At 41.6% G+C, this 12,472-nt stretch overlaps 1 protein-coding gene across 1 annotated transcript in view; it reads left to right on the top strand.

Moving 5' to 3' along the window:
* FBN1 (fibrillin 1) overlaps positions 1–11,998 on the top strand; it is a 157,504-nt gene extending 145,506 nt beyond the window's left edge. The window contains exons 58-65 of the mRNA XM_059823839.1: positions 54–179; positions 403–525; positions 1,479–1,595; positions 2,395–2,523; positions 3,374–3,493; positions 6,810–7,041; positions 8,071–8,245; positions 10,721–11,998. Coding sequence (XP_059679822.1) covers positions 54–179; positions 403–525; positions 1,479–1,595; positions 2,395–2,523; positions 3,374–3,493; positions 6,810–7,041; positions 8,071–8,245; positions 10,721–11,110 — 1,412 coding nt within the window. The 3' untranslated portion in view covers positions 11,111–11,998. The remainder of the gene's footprint in view (positions 1–53; positions 180–402; positions 526–1,478; positions 1,596–2,394; positions 2,524–3,373; positions 3,494–6,809; positions 7,042–8,070; positions 8,246–10,720) is intronic.
* The last annotated feature ends 474 nt before the right edge of the window (positions 11,999–12,472 follow it).

Here is a 12,472-nt window from a genome sequence, read left to right as displayed (position 1 = left end):
CTGTATAAAATCAGTTCTTGTTCCATTGTGAACTAATCCTCATTTAATTGCAGATATTGATGAGTGCAAGGTTATTCATGATGTCTGCCGTAATGGGGAATGCATCAATGAGAGGGGATCTTATCGTTGTCATTGCAACCTTGGCTATACTACAGATATAACTGGCACTCTTTGCATAGGTAGGTCTTTCATTATGGTGTATGCATATAAAGTTTATTACTTTACTAAGAGATGACTTGAAGAAGGAAATACAAAGATTTTTGAAAAATGAGAAATTAAAATGTCATTCGTTAGAATGCTTTGGAGATTTTGAGTTCTTTCTGATGTCTCCTGAGCATTTTGAAAAACATTATCACAAATCTTGGTTATCAGCACTGAGGTGTCTCATTTTGCTTCTTTTAGATTTGAATGAATGTAATGAGTCCCCAAAACCTTGCAATTTCATCTGCAAAAACACAGAGGGGAGCTTCCAGTGTTCATGTCCGAAAGGGTACATCCTGCAAGAAGATGGGAGAAGCTGCAAAGGTAAAAATCAAGAAAAGAATTCACGGCAGAAACTCTGTGTTTCACAGGCAAATACCAGTCCAAGGACATTTAAATGATGTAAATCTGTCTCCTTGATTCATGTGAGTATTTCCACTGGAAATGGACAGTGGAAGTGGCCCGCACAGGGTGGACCTGGTGTTCCAGTTAGTTGTTTGATAAACTGGATGAACAGTAGATCCACAGGAATTTTTGCAGGCTGACAGCAGCTGATCTTAAAAGACTTTCTAACCAATAGTATATAGGATTGGTCTTATTTTGGTAAGCATGTCGGTTTAAGCCGTATTTTTCAGTGATAAATGTATCTTAGCGGATGCAAAGATGAGCATGGTTTGCAGCGCGTTGTCCAGCATCAACAGAGTTTTGACCCATGACCTCTGCAGCATGCTGAATAAGGAACAGCAGTGCAGGAGAGATTTTGAAATGTTCATTATAATTAATTTATTTATGTGTTTTAGTAGCAAAGATCTGGCTGAAACCGCACAAGTTAGAGCAGCAATTCTAAACTTGGCATGGGAAATGACAGTGTGCTTTGTCATTAGCATTTAAATATTTCTTTTGGAAAAGAAACTGCACCCTGCTTCAGTGCAATACTGTTTTGCAGTCTGCCACTGCTTCTCATGAAGATGGTGACTTCCCGTTTATTGACTGCAGCGAGAGCAGACATTTCTTATGTAAAACATCATTCTGACAGATGAGAGTGGTGTCTGTAATCCACCGTTAGCACGGGCACTAGTGTAGCTCCAAAGTCCCATTTGTTACATGTTGGGGCTTCATGGGAGGGGAACTGGAAGCCAGCGTGGAAAGTGAGATGTAGTTTCAAAAGGCTTTATTTGGTACATTATTTATTTGCAATCGGTTCTCTCTCAGTCCAGCTGAACTGTCAGATCCTCCACAGGGAATATAAGTGAAAGATGTTTTCTTGGTTTTTTTAGATCTTGATGAATGTGCAACAAAGCAGCACAACTGCCAGTTCCTTTGTGTCAACACTATTGGGGGTTTCACTTGTAAATGTCCTCCTGGATTCACTCAGCACCATACAGCTTGCATTGGTAAGTGACATAGGAATGTAGACACAGATTTGGAATTTATTACTGACTCTTATTCCAGAAGCAAAGTAGCAAGGAAGTGAAATCTGCTTCCTGAGAAACCAAATGGAAACATAGGCCAGGTTCTGATCCCAGTCCCACCAGAGCAGAAGATGCAAAGAGGTCCTCCCTGCTACCTTCCCTTGTTTTCATAATCTATGTCTTTGAATTTTGCACTTGCAAGAATCAGACAGTAAAACCACCAATTTGTAATTCTTGCCTTACTCTTTCTTACCCATTGAGCAAAAAAATAGTTGTATTTCTGTTCTTGTAGTTCATTGCAGGACTCACATTAGAGATCATGTCAAGGCTTCTTTAAACAATAAGCATGAAACATACATTTCTGCAGTTGTCCTTTAAGCGCATACCCATTATGTCTGTGGAAATGTTAAACAAAACTACTTCCTGCAAAACAGTCTTTCTGCTCTGCGAGTTGGATCCTGCCTGTGGCACTCTGATGATCCTGTGGTATTGGTGTGAGTTCGGGGATGTTTGAAGGCTAGAACATCAAACTCCGTATTCTTGGTGAAGAAAAAGAATGTTTCCCTTCCCATAGCTCTTGTTAGTGTTTTCAAATGAAAAAGAAGGTAATGTAGACTCTCCTTCTGTAGTGCAAAGTGAAAAAAATGGAGAGGCTAGTATGACTGCTACATTACTGATATTGCATTGCCTCTTGTCACAAACTGTTCATTGTCAGCATTGCTAAATGATCATCTTCACAACGAGGAATAAAAAGTAACACTCAGGCTTTGGTTTCCTTCAGATAATAATGAGTGTGCTACTGAAATCAATTTATGTGGGGCGAAGGGCATTTGCCAGAATACACCAGGAAGTTTTGTTTGTGAGTGTCAACGTGGCTTCTCACTTGATCAAACTGGGCTTAGCTGTGAAGGTAGGTACAACACACAGTGCATTTAACTTGGCCTTCTCTTGCTTTCCTTTGTCTTCTATCAGCCATAGTGTCATCCAAGGAGGGATCTATGGAGTAAGTACCAAAACCTATGGAGTAAGCCTGTGTAGACTGAAGGGGGGTGGGGTATGGAAATTTAGCAACAAGGCAGTATTTCTCTCTGTGGGCCTGAATAGATATATTGCAGGATGCTAAAGAGCTGGACAGATGTTTTCTGAGGAGACTTCAATTTAGCCTGGAATGTTTTAGTTTAAGCATCATGAGTTCAGCGAACTTCTGTTGAATCCTGTGTAGATTTCTGAGGGACTCACCAAGGACAGAAAGTCTTGCGTCTCCAAGGCGACCTGCTAAAGGAGAGTTCATGGGCTGCAGACTTTATTCCTCTGGGTCCCTAGAGCCTCTAGAGCCTTCTCCTGGGACAGAGTTTGGTTTGCTTTGAAAAGAGATATCCTGGGCTTCCTGGGTTGGATGCTTGGCTAAAAGCAAGGGACTGTCTACTGTGGAACTAGGACCCTTAGGAAAGCCTTGGGGGTCCCATATACAATTGGCTTTCTGCTCTCTGCTCCATAGCAGAATGCAAAAACTCTGAAAATTGTGGCTGAATTTGAGCTTTCAGTGGTTTTCAGCCCTAAGTTACTTGCTGTGGAGCCAGAAATCCAAACCTGAAAGGCCCAAAGTGGTCTCCCAGCACTGGTCAGGTTTTTGGAAGATACTGAAATATACCTCTCTATATATGATATATGAATATATATTATTATTTGTAACATACTTTTCAAATATAGCATAACTTGAGCTTCTCTCCTAAAACTCAGAATGTATCTCACCTTTTTAGATGTTGATGAATGTGATGGAAACCACCGGTGTCAGCATGGCTGCCAAAATATAATTGGAGGATACAGGTGTAGCTGCCCACAAGGATATCTCCAGCATTACCAATGGAACCAATGTGTTGGCAAGTCACTTTTTTAAATTCATACATTAAAATGCATGTTACCTTTGTTAGCAGCAAGAAGTGACGGGCAGTGCTGCAGTTTGCCATGTTTTCTTTTTCTGGTTATAATTTAATAAGTTCAGCAGAGTTTCATTACAAATGTGCACTCCTGTGAAAGGCGGAGTGGATATGAAGCATGCGGTAGCCTATGTCCTGATCTGACAAGAGTTTAAATGTAAAATTATCCTTAAGGGTGATAGAAGTTGTACTGACTTTGAGGGAACTTGTGTTACTCGTGAGTTTTGTGGTTTGAACAAAGGAAGTCTTACTCAGCTGTGCAACAGTGTCTGCTCAGACACAGGTCCTGTCTGAGAGCTGGTGGTGGGTTGAACCTGGCAGATTCAGGACCACAAGTTTGGATTGTTAAATTGTAAAATGAAACTTCTGGCCCAAAGCATCTGAAATTCTGTTAAAATCCTACTTGATCTGTGCTTTTATCATTCTTACAACACCTACAGGAAGGCTGCTGTGTTTAAGCCTCTTCTCTGTACAGAACTAACCATTTGTCATATTTGAGCAAAGCTGCTGCTATCTGTCTAAAGAGGTTTCCTTGCAGCTCTGGGATACAGTTTATAACAAGTGCTTACAGGACAATTCTGGTTATAAATAACAAATGCTACTGTTCTTTATTTATGTTAAGAAGTAAATACACTGGTGAATTAAAATGCTTATTTCTTCCTTGTCTAAACTTTGGTTCTATCCCAAGTCTCTGAGCCCTTGTAGATGGGGCTGCATTGAGCAGACAAAATATGACTTGAGCAGACAAAACTGGGTCCTCTGCAGAAGTCATGGGAAAAGTCCCAAATCTGTACGTTTCAGCAGTGTAACATGTAGCATATTCAAACAAGAGAAACATGAATCATTTTTCCTCTAGTGACAGTTATGTGTGTTTTTAGCTTGTATGAAGCCCATTAAATGTGACTAGTCTGGTGTGGATACCCAGAGATATGTTTGATGACCTCTTTGAGAACAAAGAGCTTCATAACTCTTTGTTTGGCTTTCTTTGCTTTCAGAAACATAAAAATGCCTTTGCTTGTTATCACGGTGGTGCTCTAGGGAAGTCTCTGCTTTTAATTATGCTTACCAACCTCCTGACGTTTTATGCAGTCCTTGCTGTGACGTTTGCTTGTGCTCCAGTACTCTATGCCTGTAACACACAAGAGAACAAGGAGGGAGCACAAACATGGTGGTTTTGAGTATTAATTAAACTAGCAGAGCTTAAGGTTAAATTAGAATTTAATCTGCAAGAGGGTAAAAAAACCCCAAAACCCAGCACTGCCACGTCTGGCTGCTGGAGGACGTTATAGAATCTGAAAAAGTGCAGCTCTTAGTTTTGCGAAAAGTCTTGGCTGTTTCCAAGTCTTCCTGGGTGATAGCATTTAACTAAGTGTATTTCAAAACCAGATGTACACTGTTATTCCAGCTTTTGAGCCCATTGACTACTGTTTAGGTTCGGTACAAGGAATATCAGTTTCAAAATGCATAAGCACTGGTATTTCCCTGCTGAAAGAAAGGCTTCAACCTTGGCACCACAAATACTGGTCACCAGGAACTTCACCAGGGAAAATGGCACTGAGAGCCACAACTGGGTAAAGACTCAGCTAACACTTCCACCTTCTTGGACATGGGGCAGTCCAGGCAGAAACCCAAAACTGCAGGGAAGGAGGCTTGGTTTCCTCCATCCTCATGGCATCTCTCTTTCCTGCTGAAGCTGAGCACGAGCACGAGGTCGTGTGGAGTCCGCGGCTCCGTAACTGATTTATTCACTTTTCTTCATATTTTTTCCTCCAACAATCACCCAAAATATGGGAACTAACCTCATTAGTGTCCACACTTTTGCTACTGTGGAGTGAGGCAAAGTAAGCCTATCTCCTCTTGGTGCAGCAACTTTCTGTGGCCCAGACGTGCATTTATGATGTTGACATAATTGCTGTGTTAGGTATGACAAATATTGAAACATCACTCTAAGTTAATGGCAAAACTCCTACAGGCTTCAGTGACACAGAATTCGGCCCCAGGTTTTAATACCTTGTGGTCTCCACATGTTCACATTCTAACATCTGTAACTGTATATGCTTAAGATACTTATCTACATCTCCTGGGTGTACCACAGGGGAAGAATCCATGTAATAGGTTTTTCTGTGACAATTCCTTCATATTCCTTGGCAATCCCAACTCTGCAAACAGTTTGTGTCTTTTTTAGCTTATTTAATGAAGTGTACAGGGACTTTTGATGTTGCTGCAACACATATTTAAATAATCACTAAAGAATGCTTTCGTTCCTCCCTTGTCTTGTGCTGTGTGTGTGTGTGTGTCCCCTGCCCAGGCAATTCCGTAGTGCACCATGCCATAAATCAGGCTGCAAGAAGCAAAGGCACTGCTTTTAAACAAAGAACAAACAGCCACATTTTTTGGAGTAAGACAATAATGCTCTGAATTAGTACTTATTCTCCTGTAACCTGGATGCTTAGGTCAGAGATGGTGCTCTGTGCTTCACATTTTATCCATCGGTGTCCAGATGACATTTATTATGCGTGTGCACATACACACAATACGCATGTGCAGTTGCTTTATCACAGAAAACGGGGAACAATAGCATTCAGAACGTTTCAAAGCAATTTGCAACATCGGACAAAAAAATTCAAACCAGCTACATGTGAAAAACCAGCCTTTTACAGTAAATAAGCCTGAACTGACCTCGAATTCCTACAGTGCAACACTTGGGAAGTTTGGAAAAGGGCTGGCTCAAAATGTGGCAGTCTTTTGTATCTACAGCTGCTTTTATTTTTACTTCACTGCTTGTTCCTGTACCCTACCTGTACCTCATATTTAAATGTGAGTGTGTAGGGAGGGATTTTCAGTGCCTGGAAAAGGTGTCAGAGCTTGATTCCTTACTCTTTTTCCTTTAATGTTTAATAGCATTATGAACATGGGATTACTGGACCAGATTGTTGGCTGTACAAAGTTTTATTCTTCTCAGTTGTTTCTGGAACAAAAAAAAAGTTGCCTCCTCTGCTTCTCTGCTCTCAAGAGCATGAGCTGACGTGGCATGAAACATCTTCTGTAGAGTAGCCCAAATGTTGCTCTGTTGTATGGTTGTAGTCATCTCCTAGCGACCGCTGCCCTAGCCAAGGGTGAGGCCAAGCCCTGTTCTCCATTTCTGTCTGTCTGATGTGGCAGCATGTTTAGCAACAGTCAAGCACGACCTTTCTGAAGGGGTAGGTTGGACTAGATCTGAGGGTAAAAGTTAACATGGTATGTTCTGCTTCTTTTCCAGATGAAAATGAATGTCTCAGTGCACACATTTGTGGAGGAGCATCTTGCCACAATACTTTGGGAAGCTATAAATGTATGTGCCCTACCGGATTTCAGTATGAACAGTTTAGTGGAGGTTGCCAAGATATCAATGAATGCGGTTCTGCACAAGCCCCATGCAGTTATGGTTGTTCAAATACTGAAGGTGGCTATGTCTGTGGATGTCCACCTGGTTACTTCAGAATAGGACAAGGGTAAGGGATTCTCATTTTAAACTAACAGACATAAAGGGGACATAATCCACTCCCTTCTCTGTAGTGTGGAGCAGCAGAACCAGGGGGATTGTCACCAATGAAAGAGGAATAGGATTGAGGAGGTGCTCAAGAGTTGGATGCACCTGATGATTTTGGAGATGAGGGAAGGGAAAGGTAATCAAGGGAAGGAAGCAGCATGGCTTTAACACTTAATGAAATTTGGCCAGGGCTACCAGGTTCAATCATCTCTTTTAAGCTACTGCTTTCATCTCTCTCCTGCACACCCCAGCAGCTAGCCAAGTTCTCTTAGCTTGCCACTTGGGAGCTCACACCCCTCACTGTGATTTGTGGTGTATCACTTGTCTCCTTTAAAAAAAAAATAACAACACCCCCTGCCAGCTCCAAAGACAAATGATATTATATAAGCGGCTTCACCCACTGGTTAGAATAACATTTCTGTATGCTCTTATGTTCTTCTATGTTCCATATTCTTCTGTTTTCCAAATGAATCATTTTTGAATAAATGTCTGCTTTATCAAGAAAAACAATTTTCACTTGCCCCAGTAGGAGTGTTAGGGCTGTGCCTCATGTAGGACCAAGCAACTCAAATGGAAAGCAGAAAGACTGTGGCTTAAATTTTAGAAGTGACTAAAAGCTTTGGGATACATTATGAAAGACCTTACTTTCCAGATTTTTCAGCAGTTTCTGAAAATTGGTCTCTTTTAATGTGTTCTAGGTTGGATGACAGAAATTACTAACAACTTCTCAGGGCTTAAGCCTGTGTTTTTAAAACTGTTAAATATTGGCAGGTCTCTCTTAGGCAAAGCCTCATGGAGCCAGGTTCTTGAAATCAGAGGTAGCTGCATTGTGATTCAGTGAGAATTTTGCCTGTTGACTTCAGCAGAAATTTTTCCTAGGAAATGAGTGCAACAAAGTTGCCTTATTATTTGTATTCACAGTCCCCCAAATACAGCTTTTGGTAAGATCTGTGTCTCACTGGAATTAATTTTTAATTTCTTCCTTCCTCAGACACTGTGTTTCTGGAGTGGGGCTAGGCAAAGGTCAAGGACAAGAGCTTTCACTCAGTGGAGAAGTAGATGATAACTCCCTCTCTCCAGAAGCTTGTTATGAATGTAAAATCAATGGCTATCCCAAGAGAGGAAGGAAGCGCAGAAGCACTAATGAAACTGCAAATGAAGCAGAGGTAATTGACTCTTTTTGGGTTAAAGGGTTTGTGGTTGTCTTGTGAAAGCCAGTCTCAGAAGGAGGTGTGCCAAGAGACAATCCCACAGGAAAAATGTACACCCCAAACAAAGTAGACCAAAGAGCTGGTTTTGGATGTCAAGTACTCTGTGTGGGGGCTTTCTGAAGTTGTTCACTGTCATTAGGCAAAGGTCATCCTCTGAAGTCCCTGCATACCTAACATCTATGTCGCATCAAACACTAAAATAAATGCCCATCCAGCTGTCTAGAGGGCAGTCCACTCACCAGCAAAGCAGGCTCTTGATGCCAGAGGGTGGTGGATATGTAAAATTTGTGTGGCCTTGTGGCCAGGAAGGCAGGACACATTGGTCAGGGTGGATGTGGACCCTGCCAAGCAGTGCCGTATTGTATGTCTGGGGCTGGAGCCGTCTCCAAAGCAAACACAGAGCTCTGGACACAAACACCTCACCCAGGGCTGCAGCCCTTCCTGCGGCTTGTCCAGACCCTTGCAGTCAGTCACCCAGGTTGCTGTCCTGGGGCCGAGGCTGCCAGCAAGGCTGCATATAGTGCTCACCACTGGCCCAGGCAGCAGAACAGGAGGCAGAGCTTCATTTGTCATTGCTAGAAGGTTGCTGGGGACAGAGGCAGGTTTCCATTTGCCTCTGAGTGGGCTAATTGTGTCAGTGAAATGCTTATCATCTATTGCGATGGTCACACAATTCCACTTCTTCCTAGCTGTTGTCATTGGCTTTTTTTAATTAACCAAATATTGATAAGTGGTTTCAGCACTTATATTTACATTAAAACTAGTCTACTGTGTGACAAGTTTTGCCTTTATGCAAAGGATAGACATCCCTTTTCACTCATCCTTGGGGGAGGTATTTTTCTTTAGTTCTTAGCAAACCTTTCTCAAAAAAGCATTAAAGTAAATCCTTCATCAAACTCCCCTTGCTGGGGTTTGTTCTGAATTGATCACAACAGTGAGACACAATGCGATGGAGGTGGTTGTAATTCTGTTTGTTGGTCAGCTGGGCTTCCAGCACCACACCTCCCGGTATGAGTGCAGAAGTCATGATAGAAGCATGATTTTGTAATGTGTAATGTTACTGTAGTCCCTCTTGTGCAAAATTCAAACTCCTTGCATTACTCGGAGAGTCCCACATTGGCTTATTTCAACTGCTTGTAATATAAAGTCAGAATTGCCCAGTTTGGTCATCCAATCCAATGTCCAGCACGTCACCAGTCCAATGTTAAGCACAAGTGGATTTGAACCTTATTGTTCACGTTAATTATATGCAGACTTCAGCAAACTGTGTACACCTTGTAGGAGAAGTGTCACCAAGTCCACAGTCATTTGAATTTTCACTTCTTCATCCAGTCTAAGATGACAGTGATGTTACAGCTGAAGGGATCTGCCCTGACCTGGCCAGAGAAGCAGCAGGTCATGGCAGGTCTCTAGACTGTGAAGGTGTTTCTTTTTCAGCTGAAAGTATGTATCTGGGTATGCAAATGTGCGTGTTGCATTCTAAATATAACCAAGAGACCCTGAATACTCTCGTAGAATGTTGCCACACCATCACTACCCTGAGCTAAATGCCACCTGTTCTCTCTGCTCATGTATATGTGCTGAAGAGCTTGCTTTTCCACACACAAATACAGGGCATTCGGGAGCCTGTTAGCTGTTTCTGTTAGGAGCTCAGTGTGTGGCACTCTGCTAATATGGGAAGACAGGAGAGTGCTTTTGCACAGAAGAGTGTGGACATTCGATTTTGGGCAGAGTGGGGTCGTAAACTGTGTTTCTTCAGTATGTTTTAGTACTCTGTGATTAGTGCTGGATTTGTCTCAGAGATGATGCAGAGCTTCCCTTGCTTTCCAAATGAAAATGTTACGGCTGATGTGCTGTCTGAAATGTTATCATTCTGTGCTGCAGTGTGACTCATGCACAGGGGACTCAGCAGAAGCCCAGTTACCATCACTCAGAGGTGAGGGGCAATGCTGCTTTTCCAGCACCACGCTGCACCCGTGGGCCACCGCGGCTCCACACCTAAACAAGGCGAATCTTGCAAAGCAGAAACCCCCCCACCTAAATGATGTGCCTCCCCCACAGACCCTGCTCTCTTCTGCACATCATTGTTCACATCAGCTTGTGGTTCCCCTGACAGAGAGGAGGAGTGTGCCTTTGCTGCTCTCTTTGTAGGAGACTGGTCGCGGTCTCCAAGCACAGAGAGGCTGTGTTTGTCAGGCAGCGGCACCCACACACAGAAACTTTCAGTGTCTGTCTCGGGCTTCGGTTACCCACGCAGGGACAGTGACAAGTCCTAGGACCATAATAGTGGATTTGACAGATGATATTACAGAACCTCCTTTTAAAAATTATTTAATTAATAATGAATGAGCTGGGTAAGAAATACACACACATAGGCACATGTGAAATGCTCTCTGGCAAACCCGACTGACATCGTTTGTTCTTGTGCAGGATCAGCAAGAGCTGGAGCCGCCAATCAGTCTCGCCAGCTGGGATGTTGAGAAAGCAGCAGTCTTCTCCATCAACATCTCAGATCTCAGTAACAAAGATCGCATCCTGGAACTGCTTCCTGCCCTCACAACACTGACAAACCATAACCGATATTTAATTGACTCCGGAAATGAAGATGGTTTCTTTAGAATCAATAAGAAGGACGGGATAAGTTACCTTCATTTCACAAAGAAGAAGCCAGTGCCTGGAAACTATTCATTACAAATCAGTAGTATTCCACTCTATAAAAAGAAGGAACTTAACCAGCTTGAAGAGAAACATGACAAAGACTACCTCAGTGGTGAGCTGGGAGATAACCTGAAAATGAAAATTCAGATATTGCTTCATTAATTCATCAACCAAAGACCAAATAATTAAACCAAAGATAGATAGGTAGGACTGAATATTCCTCCCAATCAGATTCTCCATATCATAGGTACAATCTTACATGAGTACATCTGTATGAACGAGCACTATTATATTATTACATAAACAAGGTACAGGATGAATACCCTAGCTCAAAACAACCACTTTCTCAGGCTTTTAAGTGTAGCTGAGCTACCTTGATATGTTGAATCTTGAAAACTGGGACTTTTCTCATTGGAAGTTGGCCACTGATGCTGAGACACGTCATCATTTCAGCAGAGGTACAAGAATGTGCTTTCAACTGATGGACAGCTCTATTTTTGTAATTCTTAAACTTCGCTTCTCCAACTACAACTTACTAGGTCAGCCATTTATGATATCCATTTGGTGCTAGTGAATTTTCAACCTAGATTTATAAATGCACTGTAATATTTACACAACTTAGAAGCCAAAATTGCCATTATTCAGTCTAAATACTTCAATCAACCAAAGTTAGCTCAGTAGTTTATCTCAGTTATGCCTATAATACATTACATGTAAATTAAGTGTGTGTATACTGTAATCATGCTATTTTTATCAATGAAGCATTTGTAAACTAGATTAATAATACCCTTAATGTGAGGGTTTGTAATGGTGCTTATAAGACCAACTACTTGTTAACTGTATACACAAACCTGATGATAAAGTTTCTGTGACTTGCCAAAATGCACTGAGGTCAGTAGGGACCATTAAACATTCTCAAAAGTCAGATGACAATCAGTGCCATCCTACACCATGACATTATGTAATGTGTCAAGAGTACCCATAGTCATTCATATCAACAAGGGTTCAATGTCATAAATGTCACAATAAAACAGTTTTTTTTTTAGTTTATTCTGTGGCCTTGTGTTCTTGCTAAAAGTGTGATAAACTGCATTCTTACATTTCAGGCATTGTCGGTAGGGTTGACTGTGTATCTGTGTGCACAGGTGATTTCTTCTTGAAGGTGTGCTGCTGCCATTTGTTCATTCTTCATGCAAAGGAAGAACGGAAGAAATACAGAAACCTTCACAAATCTAAACAGCAGTGGACCTCTGTCAAATTATTGTATGGCTCCAGAAAGCAAGTTAGAACATTTCCAATGACTTGACCTGAATAATCCTGTCAATAAGTAACTTTGATAGCCAAAACATGCAGAAGTGGATGTTAAAACATTATACAGAAAACACATTTAATTAATTTGAAAAGTCTTGTTTGCTAAAACTGCCTTAAGATATTCCATTCTTTTACCCCGAACAGCTATTGTCAAATAATCTAAGACTGATAACAAAGGGATAATCCAATACCAAAAGCCATTACGAGTTGTAG

Source organism: Gavia stellata, chromosome 13 (assembly GCF_030936135.1).
Source record: "Gavia stellata isolate bGavSte3 chromosome 13, bGavSte3.hap2, whole genome shotgun sequence".
Taxonomy (NCBI): domain Eukaryota; kingdom Metazoa; phylum Chordata; class Aves; order Gaviiformes; family Gaviidae; genus Gavia; species Gavia stellata.
Note: the sequence above shows the minus strand (reverse complement) of the source record. Positions and strands in the feature narration are given on the sequence as shown.